The sequence below is a fragment of the Cryptomeria japonica genome, chromosome 2 (genome assembly GCF_030272615.1).
Source record: "Cryptomeria japonica chromosome 2, Sugi_1.0, whole genome shotgun sequence".
In the NCBI taxonomy this organism is placed as follows: domain Eukaryota; kingdom Viridiplantae; phylum Streptophyta; class Pinopsida; order Cupressales; family Cupressaceae; genus Cryptomeria; species Cryptomeria japonica.
Window position 1 is genome coordinate 649,765,414 of NC_081406.1, and position 18,501 is coordinate 649,783,914.

Sequence of the window (18,501 nt, forward strand, 5' to 3'; positions counted from 1 at the left end):
CAAAACTCAGATCCTGCTTATGAATCAGACCTTAAAAAGCAATCAAAACAAACCTGAGACAAAAAAGATCAGAACTAAGGCGAGCATGAATATAACTTGAAGGCGTTAGCACTCGGATCTTAGGCCTAGGTCTGCATAAGGGAGCGTTGACGTGGCTAAAATCGCATTGCTGCAACTCTATCCGGCCAACGCAGAATAGAATGTTCTCGCCGAGTATCCTATCCTCTCTTGTATAAGGAAACCCTAATACTGCTTTTAATTGATCAAAGGGGACAACCTCAAGGTTCCAAATGTCAGTTCTTGACTGCGGGATAACTCAACGGTCGATGTGTTTTGCTAGGAGCACAAGGGGACTTACGTTTTGCAACAAGCTGGTCTGCTGCGATTCTCAAACTGGGAAATAAAAGCAAAAGAGAAGGGTTTAGGAAACCTAAAATTAACCAAGCTGGTATGCGGGTAGACGGATTCAACATAACCAATCCCTACTTGGCTAGAATAACTCACAACCTCACAGGAATGGTGCAATCTTCAAGGGGACTTGGAAGATTTTCAGACTGCAGGAGCATGGGTAAGCAACCAATTCTGGCACAGCTCAGACAGAAACCTGCAATTGAACTAAGCACGATTTAAACGCTCAGGCTAACCATACACAATTAGCATATCCTCAATGGTATGAGCCCGAATCCATCGGACACCTGCACACCAAAAGATCTATCTAAATTGCTGAAGGAAACCATGCAAACAAAATGAAACCAAGATGATAAACACCAAATCAATGTCCATATATTGATTTCAGCTGCTATTACAACAATTTCTGTAGCATTTCTATGCTATTCCTAAAATCTAACTTTCTACAAAACTCTAACCTATTCTAACTGCCTAAAACTCTAACCCTTTACAAAAGAAAGGCCTTTGCCTTTTATAGATTTTACATACTAAATCAGAGGCTAGGATGGGCTGCATCCAACAGCTGCAATCTGCCTTCTAGAACCTTGGCAGCCTTTACCCATGCCTACTCAATTCTCAGTTACCCCCCCAACCACCTTTCCAACTACCTACAACTGTTTGGCTTCAATTTAATCAATTTGGCAGTTAGAGATAATTGACCTATGTCCCCTCACTTTGAATTCATTAGACGGGGCCCACAGGTGGCTCTCTTTTTACAAAAAACAATTTCAGTTTTTTAAACTGAATTTCTAGAATTTTCTAGTTGTATGTTCTTCAGAGAATGCACATTTTGTAGCACTCTGTGTTCTTTGTCTTCAATCTCGTTTTTTGGTGGTCTGGTGATGGCACGCTTCCCCGTGCTTCGTCTTGCGCTCTACAACACGTTCCTCATTTACTCTTTCGGCGTTGATCGCGATCAAGGTTTCACTTTGTGCTTCAGGTTGACGCTCTAGCCCTCTCGATGTCGTCAATCTATAAAACAATAAATTTGACTTTGCATTAATCATTTTGAAAAATTAAATAAATTTATTTAACAAAATATTAATTTTTTGGCAATGTCCGCCTTCTTAGTTTTAAACATCTAATCCTTTGACATGAAATCGGCTATATTGGAAGGATTGTGCGATTTTTACATAGTTTCGAACACCTAACTTGGCCTTGTTAAAATTCGGCTCCTTAACTCAAAAGGTGCGACTTTGGACTTGACTTTCTTGTTTTACTTACAATTTTAAACGCCCCCCCCTGTTATGATACAAAACTTGGCTTCTTCAGAAGTATTGTGCAAATTTCATTTAACACTTTTATCGCCTCTCTTAATTTCAGGCCATTTGCTCCTTTGACGCGATTTGGTCTCTTGTTCTCTTCGACACCCCTTTAATTTCGGGCATTTAGATTATTTTGAGAGACATTCGTTAAAAACGCCCCTTTAGAATTTCGGGCTTATGAGCCGAAATGCTCGACTTTCCTCTTTGTTTAAATGCCCCCCCTTATACAAATTTGATCATTTCAAAAGAAACGTGCGATTTTAATGTTTTTTCCGATTTTGCCTTAAGTCTTGAAATTTCGGGCATTTTAGCCGAAATGTGCGATTTTGTGTCTCTCAAAACGAATGAAAAGGTCGACCCTTGACAGAACTCAGCAATTTGGGATTAAGGGAGCGATTCTTTTTTTCTTTTTTCTTTTCTTATTCTCGGCCTAAATGACCTCTTTTGAAAGTTTAACTTTTTCGGCCTAAATGAGGTCCTCGCGTGAACTCAGTCCTTTCGGCTAATTTGGGTGACTTTGCGCGAAATTACACTCTTAAGTTTTTCGGCTCAAGAGGTGAAAATGTATGATTCTTACCATTTCTTTCATTTTCGGCACATTTGGCTATTTTGTGTGAACTTTGCTTGTCTCCAATTTCGGCTCGATGGGGTCTTTTGTAGATTTTCGGCCCATATGGGCTTTACGCACAATTTCATGTTGTTGTTTTTTCGCAATTTTCATCGCTTCCAAATTCGCGTGCTTTTGTCCACTTGTGCGATTTGGTTTCGCACCTGTGAAAACTTCGAGGCACCTAGGGTTTTTGTGAGATGCGACTTTGGACGCCATTATTACCAAACTGCACGATTTTGCGTTTCGCGAAACCCGAGCATTTTAGGAAAGATGTGCGACTTTCTTTGTCTCGGCCCTTCAACTAGCGAGTTCGAGATTATTTTCAGGAAAAATGAGATGATTGCAAGGGTTTGGAGATCACGTGTCTCTGAAGGCTTGCGACAAACGATTCCTCACTGAGCTGAGATATAGTCTGCTTGCTCTGAAAACTCAGGGTATTTACGGCTTTTGCAAAGGGAAAATGGGACCCATGCAGTTGGTTGGCTTTGGAAAGCCCGATAAAAAGATGGTATCTGCATTTGAAAGAAAATACCCAAACTTGATTCCCACGTTTCCAAGATTTTGGCACTCTCTTTGCGTGAGGGAAGACCAGACCAAAACGGGGGGGCCCTGAAGCAGGGGTGTGTGTGCGAGCACAACAAGGAGGATGAAGGTGTGTTGTGACCATTTCACACATCGCCCCATTTAAATGGGGACCCCCTCTTTTTGCTCGTTTTTGCTCGCCTTTCGCTTTGCTTTTTAGGGTTTTGGTTTAGTTTGTAAGTTGTCTGGACCAGGGTCAAGCCTTAGGGTTTCCGTTACTGCGTTTTTAGGCCAGAGTCCAGTCAATCTTGAGAGCTTTTTGAGCTTCCTCCCATAGAATGCAATTTTGAATAAAGTGAATTCGCCAGAGGCTAAGTGAGTTGGTCTAGTTTCAGTCGGAATTTTGAATGCAGAGTCCAAATTTGTCTAAGTGTGAATGATGAGATTTTGGATTTTTGTCCGATTGAGTAATTTTGACCAAATTTTGAAAATTTTGATAATTGATCCCGGGCATTGGAAATGACTTGTTTTTGCCTTGTGAAGTGATTAAACTCCCAAAATCTTGATATTTTGGCCTGTAGGAGCAAAATCGCTCCTGTCCCTCAGTGAAGGACCGGAGCTTGTTTCTCAAGATTTTACTGTCTCTGCAGGATCAAGACAAATTTTTGACTGGAAATGATAAAGGGAGGCATGATCTTTCCGTTGAATATAATTTGAAGAATTTCACAAGCATGGAAATGTGCCAGGAGCAAAAATCGCTCCTGTCCCTCAGTGGAGGACCGGAGCTCAAAATCAAACATTGCCTTGTCCTTGCAGGATTTGAACAATTTGACGATTTGAGAAGATCAAAGGAAATATGTTTCATCAGTTGAATATAGGTTGGAAGCGCAAACATGAGGAAAACATGACTTTGAAGCTAAATCGCTCCTGTCCCTCAGCCAGGGACCAGGGTGAAATTCAGTGGTAGCTCTCGTCCCTCTCCCAGGGACCAGAGCAAATTTCCTCATGAGGCATGTTTTGGGCAAAGATTAAGCAAGTTTTGAGTTTGAGGCAAACAAAGAAGGCGTAACGAACCTGTTGAAGACAAATTGAAGAGTGCAAGACACCAAAGTGAACTCCATATTGGCCTAGGCGCTCCTGTCCCTCAGTAAGGGACCAGGGCGATTTTTGCCTTAGGTCAATTTCTCACCAAGTTAGAATGAACTCCAAGGCAAAGATGAATGAAAGGGGGTACTACAAGACCATTGAAGATAATTTTGGAAGTTAGCAAAGTGTGATGGAGCCTATAAGTGAAAATTCGCTCCTGTCCCTCAGCTAGGGACCAGGGCGAAATGGTAGCTATCTTGCCTTCCACCCAAATTCAAGTCATTCCAAGTCAAAGTATAAGGTGGCAAGGACATTTTGAGGTGTCTCGACGAAGAACGAAGTATCAAAGACCGCCAAAGATGAAGGAATTGCACTATATGCTTAAGTTCGCTCCTGTCCCTCAGTCAGGGACCAGAGCGAAATCTTCATGAAGGCTTAAGTTTTGAATGTTGATCACGTTTCAAGTGTTCAATAAGGATCAAAGGACCTCGTTTTACATTGTGAAGGCAATTGCAAGTTGATGAGAACAAAGGTGAGCCCAGAATACTAAAGTTCACTCCTGCCCTTCAGGCAAGGACCAGGGCGATTTTCATTAAAACACTCATTTTCCTTCGAAGATCATGTCAAAGCAAGATTGTATTAGGTCGAAGATATCATTTGGAAGGCAATGAACATGAAGCAAAGGTTGAAAGATGGCAAATTTAGACTAGAGCACCAGGTTCGCTCCTGTCCCTCACTAAGGGACCAGGGCGAAAATCCTTCAAACTTCAAATATGCCTCGTAAAAGCCAAGTGAAGCAAGCGTGGAGTGAAAGACTAACGTTGTTTCTTCCTCATGATGAAAATTGGTGATCGAAGAAGCTAAGGTCAAGGAGAAAACATAAGGTTCGCTCCTGTCCCTCACCAAGGGACCAGGGCGATATCAGCCTTAGGAGGCACTCATCCACAAAATCAAGTCGATCAAGCTTGAGGTTCCTAGCGAAAATGCCAGTTTCAACGTGGAGATGGTGATTTTGAACGTCGAAGACGAGAATCCAGGTTAAAATGACAATTCGCTCCTGTCCCTCTCCCAGGGACCAGAGCGATATGGTTCGTATTTCTCAACTTCAAATTTTGGCGCTAAAACATTTTTTGGATTTTATTAAATGCTAAAAATCGATAAATTTAAAAAATTCAATTAAATAGCATTTAAAAATAGCGCATGACATTTATTAATTAATTTTTTGCCTATTAAAAAATCGAATTAATAAAAAATGAAGGCATTAATTAATTAATTATTAATTCAAATAAAAAATCAAATTAAGCGCTTGGATTTAAATTCTTACAAAGTCGGCCATTGGTTTTTTATTAAAATTGCTTTTAATTATCTTTTAATTACCAAGTCGGCCTAAGGTAATGCATGAGGTAAGCGCCTATAAAAGGGGGGTGTTTATTTCATTTTCAAATCATTATTCAAACATCCTTCACATGCGATTTGGAGAGGTGCGAATTGTGTTCAAAGTGGAGCGAATTTCCATTCCAAGCAAGGAGCAAATTTAGCAAAGGAAGTGGTGCAAGTTTGAGTTAAGCGAACTTGTCAAAGACTACTTCAAAGACTCCAAAGGTGGCGAAGTGCTAAGTGGACGTTCATTTGAAGAGAGATCACGTGGAAAAGCTTCAAACATTGATTTTTGCCTAGGCAATTCTCTTTATTTTGCATTTTTAGAGTAAGCTCTCAAATAAGGTATGGCGATGTGATTCCTTATTTTGAATTTTGATCGTCATTGCCTTAAATTTTGAATTTTGAAATTTTGAATTTCAGTGGCTCAATCGTTTTTTAGGAAATGATAACTCAAGGACTTATCATGAAGTTTCCTAAAATTAATCTAATCTATGTTATACATTGCAAAATCTAGTTTCTTATTATGAAATGTTGTGTAGGTATGGCAACCCCGAAGGCGGGAGCATCCACCAAATCGTCCAACTCTCATGAAGGAAGATCAAAAGACCGAAGAAGTGGAGACCAAGATCGTGTCTAAGTGGAGCAACATTGGAGATACCAACTTGGGTAACTTCAGTACGAAGAAGTTTCGAGAGGTCCCCTATATTGGCAAGCCATCACCTGTCGCCAGGAGGATAATCGAAAGTGGCATCATTAAGGCGGCCGGCTTCCCTCCAGCAGTTCAATGCCATGAGTTGATGATAGAGTGCGCTCGTCATTATGATCCACAGTCCAGAACGATCGTATCCAATGAGGGAAACACTTTAGCTTATCTTTTAGAAGAGGCTATAAGTGAGGCTTTCCATCTTCCAGGGCACAGGGATATGGTCTACAAGAGCATAGAAGGAGCCAGGTCCATGTACGAAGATGATCCAGATGCTTGCCTAAGCATCATCAACAAGAACTGGTTGCTTAAAAGTCGTCCTCGCCTGAGCAAGATACTGAACACACCGCATAGGATTGATTTCCAGGAGGAGTATAGAGATTTGATTACAATGCTCAACCGAGTCACAGGAGCCCCTCAGGCCTTGTATTTTGAGAAGTGGATGTTCTACTTCATCCAGGTGATAGTTCAGGGAAAAGGAACAATACATTGGGCCAGGATGATTAGCCATTGCTTGGACGTACAGTTGAGGAGACTCAAGGCTACCAAGTCCTTCCACATGAGTTCATACGTCATATATGCCTTAATCAGGAGCTTTGAGTACGCAGGACTACCTCACAGAGGAGTGATTGGAAGAGGACCCGGCGAGGTCAAGGTTTGTGATTCCTATGTCCACTTGCATCATCCGCCAGGAAGTAACTACAAGTTAGTTAATGATACCTTCACGATGAACATCACAAGGACGTTGCAAGGTGGGATTCACAATAGGCTATCACAGGATGCACAGGAACTAGTAAAGAGGTACGGTGCTTGGTTTATCCAATTTCCGAAATTTACTTATATCAAAGTTCATGGATGCCCTTCACCTCCATACATGTTGCCGAGATATCCGACAGACAGAATAGTGTTACTTGAGGTAACAAGATAGTTGGCAGCTTATGCGAAGGCATTCAGACACAGACATGGAAATGGAGTTCCTGTACCTATCATCTTAGGCAATTCAGTTGAGGTATGTCCTAATGCTTTAGCCATGGATGACGCAGAGAAGGAGTTAGCTTTGTATTCTTTTTCATTCTTTGCTTTGAGAGAAAGCTTTGATCCACATGGATATATAGAGGAGACAGTCGGTAGGAAGTTTAAGCATGAGTTTCAGATAGAAGATTTTATGATGAATCTCCTAGACGATCTTGAAGTGAAAAGAAAGATGCATTCTAGATTGCCTTTGGATTTCATCAAGAAATGCAAGATTTACAGAGTGGCCGACCAAGCTCAGGACAGTGGCAGACATCTCCAGTCATCCTATGACCGAGAAAGCAAATCAGTAAGGTTAGATTGGAATGAGCCCGAGGTCATGGATCTAGATGCTTTGATGGCTCCAATCTTGTCTTGTACTCGCAGATGGGTTGATGTGCAGCATCAGAAGTTGAGAGAGCAAGGCATAGCTATGACTTTCACTTTGGAAGAGAAGCCAGCCGAGGGTGGAGCTAGTGTGAGCGAAGGTAATCCTAATCCCAGAAATGCAAGTGAAGGCAACCTTCGAAGTGCAAGTGAAGGCGATCTCCATCCAAGAGGCTCGAAGAGAAAAGAGAGACCTGAGAAAAAAGAATCTTCCAAGAAGAAGCAAGGGGCCAACCGAGATCGCTCATCCGGCACATCTTCTCGACAAGAGAAGAGGACACTTGAAGTAGAAGAGTCTATGGAGTCAATGGTACAGAATGATAAAGAAGGACAGGCACCTCGAGGGTCACCAAGTGGATCTCTCCAAGATTATGAGTTACATGAAGACAAGAACAATGACGAGGTAACATCTCCTCCTAGAGAAGAAGAAGCATTGCATAAGGAGATACAGGTTAAAGAGACAAGATCGGCTATCCCAGATTGATTGAAGGAAAGATTAACGAAGGTGATTGTGATCGAGGACGAAGACAATGTGATTGATTTAGAGAGCCTTGTTGGACATTCTCAGGAAGTGACAGAGAAGAAGAAGGCTACCAAGATGTCCAAGATGATTAGGGATGAGACTGGATCCAGAAAGTTACAGATAGCTACACCGGCAGTGGACAAGTATGAAGGTGAGATCCTAGCAGAAGAATATGATGTAGAGACATTTGAGCTTGGTCCACTCACAGCCGAGCAGACACTAGATGATGCCACCGATTCGTTTGAGGCGTTGAAAGATAAGCTTAGGGAAGAAATGGAGAAAAATAGAAAGCTTGAGAGAGAAGTTGGTGCATGGAGAACATATTTCAGCCATCTCAATCAGCCTTTGGGACGTCAGGATCCAGCAAGATCACCCGTGCAGGCACTTCCCCTTCAATCAATTGGTGAGGCAGAGAGATTCAGGAGTATGGTCCAGCGTATGAGTACTTGGATGGACAAATCTCATATAGTTGCCAAAGAATTTGCAACAAGGATGATGAAGACCATTCATATGGCTATCCAGGTTCTTGAGATCATCCACAACTTGATGATAACAGTAGCCGCTTTTGCTCATACCAAAGATGTTATCATCCCTGTCTTGCGAGTAATCAGACAAACATCAAGGAAGGTCTTAGCGCAAGAAAAGATCATGGATGGAGGACCTCACAGTTTACTTCAGTGGTCAACCTTACTCCAGATGAAGGAAGTTCTCTTCGAGGACATCAGTACTAGATGTAGCCATGTTGAGGAGGTGATCAACCCAATCCAGGACAAAGTATTTGAGGTACTAAGTACTATTCTTGACAGGAGGATCGAAGTTGAGACAGATAAGGATTTGCATGAATTGGAGGATAAAATCAAGGTCATCTTTTGCAAGGATGCTAATATCACAGATGAGCAACAGGACCAGATGTTTGCTACCATGCTCCTGATTAAAAGACTAAGGAACTTGAACCTGGATGGGACACTGCTCTTCTCGAGGCATTTGATCAGGTCATCCACTTGGAAGAAAGAATGAAGAATCTTCCCGAGATTCCAATTGCTGAGATCGAAGGAATCGTATCAAGATTCATTGCATATGCTAAAAAGGAGCATTGGAAAGGGAATAAGATTCTAGATGAAAGGTTGTTATAGATGACATGGCATCTTAATTGTCATTGGTCTATGTCTCCTAGGTTTTTGTGCCAAATTTAATATTTGGTTATGCATTTAATATTGTTCAGTAAAAAGGAGGCTATTTGTAACAAACCCTAATTAGGGTTTAGGTGTCATGATCTTGACCGTTGATCTGGTTTTTGATCTGGACCGTTCATTGTAATTGAGGATGCTATTTATACCCTCATTTCATTTCATTTTGTAACTAGAAATTAGAGAGAGTTAGAAATTATTGATGTATTAGAGAGATTAGAGTTTAGAAGCAATTTACTTTTGTAGCAAGATTGAGCTTTGAGAAAGGAATTCAAGCAATTGTTGTACATGATGGCTTTGAGATCAATGAAATATTGAAGTTATGGTGTTTTGTTGCAATTCTTTTGGTTATCTTCATGGTTGTTCATTTTCCTTGAATCATTCTCAATCGAAGTAGTGTGTTAATTCGAAGGACAAAGTGTTGGACTTGATCTTTGGTAGGATTCGTTTTCCAAACCACTAGCTTCTTGCTGATTGTAGGAACGCCTTGCGTGGTCGACTGGAGATATTTGAATCGCTTAAATCTTCAATCGTTATTGTATCTTGGATATGTACCTTCGTGGTAGTGTTCTTGATCTTTGATGTATTGAAAAATCATTTGTTACCTTAGAAGATCGCATCAATTTCAATTGAGTTGTTAATTTATGGCAATATTGAAGTTGGTTGAATCTCACCAAGTCTAGTCCACATCAAGTCATTCTTACGGTTAGACTAGATTAGACCTCTTGCAAACCCTATCCTTTTGATATTTTTTTGAAAAGCTTGTTTAGTTTAGCAAAATCTTCGGCAACGTAAGGCCCCTTGATGACACAGCAATCACAACGACCACTGGTGCTTATCCACACGTAGAGACCCTACTAAAAGAACATTGGAGTCATCCTAACTGATCCTTCTTGCGAAATCTTCAGCAGTTAGCGACTTTATTCAAGAGAGGATAAGATGCCTTTGGGTATTTTATTCTGTGTATGATTGTGTACAAAATACACGTCAACAAGGTGCAAGGCAAGGTCCCATTTGCGCCCTTGAAGAAGGATGGATGGGTGGAAGTTTTTGATGTCTGATAGACATAAGGAATTCACCAGGTCGATAACAACATCAAGTGTTCATGTGTTCGAAGGACTACAAGAGGAAGACTTCACCAACAAGCACAATCAATTTAATGTAATGTCCCCTTTTTTGTAGACATGGATTTTTGAATGATTAGCCTATCATTCCTGACCCTCGTAGGCTAATGAGGATGGTAAGAGGGTCTCCTGAGGATTGTTTCATCTCCAGTGCTCAGAGTATTGTGGATTTGGCCTTCGTTCGACTTCATTTGGACTCCGTTTGCCATACTTACTATTTATAGTAAGTCAAAAGTAATAGAGATGGACCCTTTCTATTTTTAGAGAGTGTATTTGGTCACATGGGGAATTATGAGGAGAGACTCCAGCTTCAGATGGCAAGTTAAAATGTTGTGTATTTAGGGAGATATTAATATTTTTGTGGCCAAAATAATATCAAATCATTAAATGATTAATTATAGAGTTATAAATTAACTTTATAAAATCACTTAAAGTGAGGGTCTAAGCATCATGAAGAGGGGGACCGAATATTAATTAAATTAAGAGCTCATTTCCCTAAGTTTTGGCGACATGATTATTATTTGCAAGTTATAACATTCTAATGCCAATTAAATGCCTTTTTGAGAAAATCGAAATTGGGTGAGGGGATATAAAGGCTTCTTGAGGGAAATCGATCATTATTGATTTGACATTTTGATGAATTGAATGAAGTTCTTGAGCTCTAGAAAGAAGGTGAGGGTTCCTTGCACATTTCAGAGTTTTGGCATTGGAGAAGGTGCAAATCTTCAGTGTAACAGCCTTATGAATTGGTGGAAGACCCAGTGAGTTTGGCTTCAGAGGAATGGCTTCATCCAGGAGTCATTGTTGAGCATATTGAAATTCAGAATCGCAGGGTTTTATCAGTTTTATTTCAGATTTTCATTGTAGCTTTGTAAGGCAGTGTGTGGAAGAATTTCTTGGTCCCATTCCCGGCTGGAGCAATCTGATTTTCAGTTGTTCATAGCTGCAGCAAAGAGGGTATCCATTGAGGGGGTTCGATTTTGACAAGGAGTTGCATAAAAATTTCGGTTTTGCCAAAGGAGGCAGCTAGCAGCAGGAAGGGCTCTTGTATGTCATGCAAGGTCAAGTTCCAGCAATACTTAGAGATTTTGGATCATTCCAAGTTGCTTTTTGGCTGGGAAGATATTAAATCAGAATCTGAATACATTCCGGGTATGATAATGACTATTGTGTTATAGGGAATTAATCAAATAAAGATTCCAAAGTGTTTCTTCTCCATAATCTTGCATGATCAGATTAGTTTCTAGATTTCAGAATTTATTTTAAGTTTATGTGCATTGCTTTTCTATTATCATATATCCTCAAAGCACAAAAAAAGTCACGGAACACAAAAAAACAAATCAAAACACAATCAGCAAATCCTCAGAGTTCATTGGAAAATCAGTGCAAGGAAGACAAGGGATCTTTACATTTAACATGAGGAGATGCACTTCATTTCGTCAGGGACAACATCACAATTTCAAAGATGCAACTTGGAGAAAGGCTAGACAAAAACAACATTTACATATGCAATCGGATGATCAACATTGCAAATATCAATGGGTCAACATCAAGGGTTCAAATGTTCAAAGGAGTGCTTAAAGGTAAAAATTCACCAAGATGATGAAGACCAAGCATTCAAGGATTATGATCATTACAATTACCTTGAATTTCCTTCAAAAATCCAAGGTTACTATCACTACAAGGTGGAAATCAAGGGGCTTCCACATCAAGTATAGGTATCACTCAGTCTACATCAAACTTCACCAAGATAGAGGTTCAAATGCAAAGGGGTGGATCAAGCAACATCAAAAGGCAACAAGTGAAGGATTCATATATACCACAGCAAGGATGAGGCAATCAAAGTCAAGGATACCCCAGCAGTAAGAAGAATTCCAAGGATGAAAGATATTATAACCTTGCAAGAGAGAGACATCATGACATCAAGCAATGCATGTGCAACGATCAACATACTTAAGGTGATGACGAAGAAAGATAGTGCAAGTGAAAGATACAACTACAACAACCTTGAATTTCCTCCAAAAATCCAAGGGTCAAGGTCAAGTGCAATTGAGGTATAAGGAAGATGATAATAAAAAATGAAGAAGGTCAAGCATAAACATCATGAAGTCATGAACTATATCAAGGAATTTATGTCTAAAGAAAGGATCTATGCATTGAAATGCAAGGTGAAATGTAACACAAAGATGGAGTGTCTCTCAAGGCTAAAATTCCCAATTAGAGGGTTGGAACGAGAAAGTGATGAAGGAAACAGATAGTTTCAGAAGAGTTAAGCAAAGTTAGAAAAATGCTTGATCACTTGGATGATGCAATTTGGGAATATGTCCCACTATCAACATCACATTGAACGATTGGAAACATTGAGTATCAAGAGATATTTCTCAATCACATACACTTTGTGATGACCTACAAAGCAAGCTGAGGTGGCATCCAATCATTGTCAATCCAAACAAATTATTTCCAAGTCAATATGTCTTCGATGTACCTGACTCATCAACAATCACAAGTGGAGGCACAAAGTTTAATGTACCTAACATATTTTCCTAATGGTCAGCATCCAAGGATGGACATGTGTTCAATTCAATGTAATTTTCTTATTGGCCAAGGAGGAGTTTGTTGTAACAAACCCTAATTAGGGTTTTATTGTAAAATCTTGGTTGTTGATTTCAGAATCAATCTGGACCTTCAAAATTAAAGAAGGCTCAAATCTTGCATTGTAAAGGTTAATAGTTCAACAATAGTTGCTAGTCAATAGTGGATAAATAGCTAGTGAATAGTTAGAAATAGAGTAGAGTAGGAGGAGGAAGCTTGTAATTGTTGCCAAGTTATGTTGAAATCAATTCAATACTTTCAATTAAGTTATGGTGGATGTATGTGTTGTTTTTCTACATTTTGCATGGTTTCTTGTTACTTCTCAAGATTAATTAGAGTTCATTGATCATAGTGGATGCTTATGAAGATATTGCGATGAATTCTTTGGTTCATACTTTTTGCAGTTTGCTGATTGTAAGCTGCAGTGCAAAGTTAGCCTAAACCTTTTTGTTGCTAAGTTCGATTGTGAATGTTTCATTTGGATTGTGCTAGCATTGGGTATTTGAGTGATGTATTCGCAATATAAAAATCTTCCATTTCCTTAGAAGACTGCATCAAGTTTGTGTAGTTATTGTCATCATAACGAGTAAAACTTGGTTTGAGGTAATTTGTCTATCTAATTATCATCCATCGTCATCACTGTTCTTAGGGGTAGATTAAATCTCTTAAGCCTTATCTCTTGTCTTTGTTTTCCAAGCAAGTTAGTATAGAGTCTATGTTCCAAGAGAGTTCAAGCAAAATGTAAGTCCCCTTGTGATTCCAGCAAAATCACATCATATACACTGAGACTATCCATTAATAAAGTCAAGACCTATAGGAAAATTGGAGTAATTTCGTATGATCACATAGCTTAGCATTCGAAAGGTCTTTTTTCAAGAGAGGATAGAATACCTAGTATTTTATTCTATGTTCGAGGTGTCCTAAAAAACAAATCAACGGGATGGCTAAAAGTAATTAAATAAATAATTAAGTTTTCTTAAGGTGACTATATATTTTAAAGACAATTATGTTTGTTTATTTATTTTAAAGAAAGATGGTCTGTATATTTCTTTTACTTTTAAAAAACTTTCTTGTAATATTTTTTAGCTTCGTTGATTGCATCTCTTAATAACTCTTTACCCTTTTTCTCACCATGTGATATCTCAAAACCACAAAGGGAGGACCCTTCTTCAAAGCATGATAGGTTGGGGACAAAGAATGGGCAAGTTTTTTGCGAACATTGTTCTATGGAGTTTCTATCAAAAAATATTAAACACCTCAAATACAACCTTACCCACATACTTGGTTGTGACATTGTGATTTGTGAAAAAGTTCAGCTTGAGGTTGTGAGGGAGATGACAACAATTGAAATCCTTTCAGAAGAGAAAGAAAATGACTAAGATAAAAACCACATATAATTGCATCTCCTTCCTCTTCGATGCCCAAAAGTTAAACAAGTTATACTAGCATTGTGGCCTTAGAAAAATTTGGGGAGTTAAGATGTGCCATGCAGTGCTCCTAGTTCCCAACCATCCTTGGAAAGCATTGAGTTGGAACAAGGACAACAACAAAGCAGCAAGAAGTGAAATTGGTGATTTCTGGTAGTTTTGCAACATTCCTTTCAATGTTGTGAAGTAACATTTTAATTTAGTCCTCATTTTTATTATAATTTGAATTTCTCAGTTTGTACTTTCAGAATTTTATTTAAGGTTTATATTTTTCAAAAAATAATTAAGATTCTTTTTATTTTTGTTGCTTTAAGTCACCTTATTGGCAACCAATGGTTGATGCAAATTCGAGTATCTAGTCAAGGGTTCAAAGTCATTTCTATTGACTATCAGTATCTTTTGGGGACCAATTTTGACAAAAAAGATAGTTGATGTACAATCCATTATTGATAAGCAAATGACTGTCTAGAGGAAGAAGGGGTGCACTATCATGTCAAATGGATGAACTAGTAAAAAATAAAATGCAGCTAAAAATTTAAGCATCTTCTTCTGATGGCACTATCTCATTCAAGTCAATTGATGCTGAAAAAGGGGATGAAACATTTGCAAATACATTTACAACCATACTTGGGTACTCTCTTTGATGAGAGAGTTCCAAAATAAGGAGATATCTGATCTAGTGTCACTTGGTTTGCAACCACATTTGTCAATCGCAATATTTGCTATAAGCAAAATCTCCCTTCTATTGAATGTTTAGAAAGCAGTTGAGCAAGTCTTCCTACTAAAAAACAACTGTGAGATCAGTGTGGTGGATTTGGTATTTGATAAGGTGCATTTTGGACTCCTACAAAGGAGATTGTTGATGTAACTCTTAAAAAGTTTTTTAGTTGTCTTTTTCTAGTGTTTATAAATTTTATTTTCTCCTCATTAACAATTTCAGGCATATTAGACATTTCTATGCCAGTGTAAAGAACAACTATGTGCTCATTTAGATCAACACTGAAAAAATCAACTTCATGCACCTCATGCTCTTGTGTACATCCTAAATCCACCTTTTCAATTTCTAGAGAGCTTCAAGGATGATGAGAAGGTAATTGGAGGTATCCATGCCACCATAGAGGCTATTGAGCAGAATTCATAGTCGAGGGTGAAAATCATGTCTGAGATAGATATCCATAAATAAAAACAGGGAGATCTCTTTTCTTGATACAGATGCAAGTCATCAAGTAGAACTTCTAGTCTAAGTAAAATTTGCAATTTTTGAAACATGGATCTAAAATTTAAAGATTTCAGTTTTGATATAAAATGTTAAATTTTTAGTATTTGTAAAGCTTGTATGTTTAATTTTATCATTACGAATGCCTGATTGAAACTCTCTGGCGCTAAGGTGCTAAGTCCTCATAGAATTGCTATCCAACTTTTGAGCCAACCATTCAATACTTTAGGTTGGGTGCACAATTTTTAAGCACATACACTCCAAAAAGCTCAATAGGTTGTAAATGCAATGATTAAATGACCCTTTTTTTGTTCATTATAATCTATGCCTCCACCACAAGAGAGAGTTTTCACTACAACTCAAGAACCAGCCCTTTGAAGTTGGAGTATGATCTGACATCTGAATAAATCACTAAGGATGACATCATTTTCACAAAGGGGGGCCATGAATGTGTCAATCATGCTGATTGTGAGTTGAAGCTTGTAATGATGGTGGAGAAGATGTGAGCCCATGCAACTAGAAACAAAGATGATATCCAAGATGATGATGTTATCTCTTCTGCAAATAGAATGTTTGCAGCTTCTACCTTTTAATAGGATCATTTGTGTATGGGTGAAATGCTGGTATCACCACACTCCAAAGCTCTAGATTCCTGCATTTCAAGAGAATAAGGATGAGATGATACCCAGCAACATGCTATATCTCTCTTGTTGGTATGTGGTTATGTCTGTTGTGTAATAATAGATTTCATGTCTACTGCTTATGGAAGCTGTCTTGTTCATTTTCGCTTTCAAGAGGTATGGAGATGAATTTTGTTTTACTCCAATTCCTTCAATGAATATTATTGTTACCAGGTTTTGGCTATGTACACTCTAATTAGAGAACTTCTATTAGGATTTTAATGTTAAAGAATGGAAAACCTAAAAGTATGTGTAGAAACATGACTAAACTCTCTAACTGTTATCATTCTAAAGCTGTCAGAGTGTTCTCATATATCACCCTCAGTCTCAGGACTGAAGCTGATATATGATGTAATATTTTAAAGTTGTTTGAAAGGGTTTGGACAGCCTTAATCAATGCTCCACATCTATTGTTTTTGTGTCATTCCTGTCTTAATTTCACACAATTTTTGAAGTTCTGCCTTCTCATCTTAACTACTTACAAATCACCTACATGAAATGGCATTGAAAAGTGAAGACGACCATCAAAAGCATCAAATGGCATAAAAAATGAGAACTATCAAAAACATGAAATGGAATTAAAAACTAAGCCATTAAAAATTGAGGTAAGTATCAGAAAACATAATCAAAACCAGCAGAGGGCCTCTTTCTGAGAAAAATCATCATACATCTTAACACCCACTCCCCATCTTAATTAGGTTGCAGCAATCCAGATATAATCTCCCAAAGTTATAATTTCATCTACTGAACATAATATGAACTGACCATTCATTGACTCTGTGCATAGAAACTATTATCACTTTCATTCAGAGGTAAAATACTAAAAACAAGAACAAAGAGAAACAATGTACAGGAACTATAACAACAGACCTTGAAATTCAAATACAGTGAAATTCCATATTAATAAGATTATAGTTTGTGACTGCTGTCACAATTTAAATCCTGCCTTAACTAAATCAAAATGTTAACATACCTCTGCCACCACACCTGTGATTCCAATAACTAGGACATGAGATTTGCTTAATCTGTAGCAGAGACCACACAATTCCAAGCATCAGTATCATTGGACTCACATTTGGAACAAATATTTCTAGGCCTTGAAGATTGCAACCAATCCTAAACCAGAAATTACTGTTGTATCAAAAAACAAGTTTATCCAAAGTAAAGAAAATGCAATAGTATTCTTCCAAAAGTGAAATTGGAATTTTAATGAATTAAGATGATAGTATTCAAAGATGTATCCAGCTAAAAACCTAATGTTTCAGGACAATTAGAATTGTTACCAGAATATCTGCACGTTTAAGGATTGTACTGGAAAGCATTGGTATAACTATAAACAAAAATATATATACTTGGAGTGTAATGTCCCCTTTTTTGGAGGAAGAATAATTAATTAATTTAATTGATTAAGTTGTCCCAATTATTGATATTTCTTAAGAATAGCTTAATTAATTATTTTAATTAATAATATTAAGTTAATTATTTATAAAGTTATCAAATAAATTAAAATTAAAAGGTGACTTTATATTATTTAATTTAATAAAGTGACTTAATTTAATATTATATCATAAAGTCACCTAAGTGAAATAATATTATTTCTAGAAGCTTCTAGAGATGGACTGAAAAAAAAGTATAAAGGGAGATCTAATTGAGCTTCAAGGCAGCCAGGAATTGATATTTGTATTGATTGGGTTTTGTGGAGACAAGGGTTTCTGCAGATCTTTGTCTTTGGGAACGAAAACTCCCATGATAGATAGCATAACTGAGGGAGTGAAAGATCTCTTTTAGGGTTGCATTTGAGGAGGTGATACTTCAGTCATCTCATTTGTGCCCATTGGTGGCCAAAGGCTGAATTTTGCTAGAGTTCGATTTGGGCTTATTAGAGACATTTTGGATATTCGAATCTTCACCAATCTTTGCTGATAGAAGATGATACCATTCTCTTGTTTCTGAGTTTTGACCTCAGACATTGTCAGACCACGTAACCAGCTGAGGGAGACCCACGAATTACTTATTTGTGCATATAGAGGCAGCAATTTTATATTCTGATTAAAATGCTCACTTTAGGGAAGGACAGCGATGATATTTGGTGTTTGAGGGAGCTCGTGGGAATTGCAGATTATTTGTTTCAGTCTGAAACCAATCAGAAACAGGGGCAATTTTGAGAGGGAGTCTATTTGGCATATAAGAGACCTCCATCCAGTGGATATTGCTTGCTACTTCATCTCCAGCACAGGGCGACTTGCTACCACCAGGTTCTTTATGAATTAGTCATGCATTGATCATTTATGTGAGTAGTTGATGTAATGCCATTAATCTGAAGCATACCACCAAATGTATG

General features: G+C 38.3%; 1 protein-coding gene across 1 annotated transcript in view; it reads right to left on the reverse strand.

The window, feature by feature from the left end:
* The window catches only part of LOC131054531 (SUMO-activating enzyme subunit 1B-1), a 185,673-nt gene that overhangs the window by 91,084 nt on the left and 76,088 nt on the right, over nt 1-18,501 (reverse strand). The window contains exon 3 of the mRNA XM_057989064.2: nt 17,134-17,185. Coding sequence (XP_057845047.1) covers nt 17,134-17,185 — 52 coding nt within the window. The remainder of the gene's footprint in view (nt 1-17,133; nt 17,186-18,501) is intronic.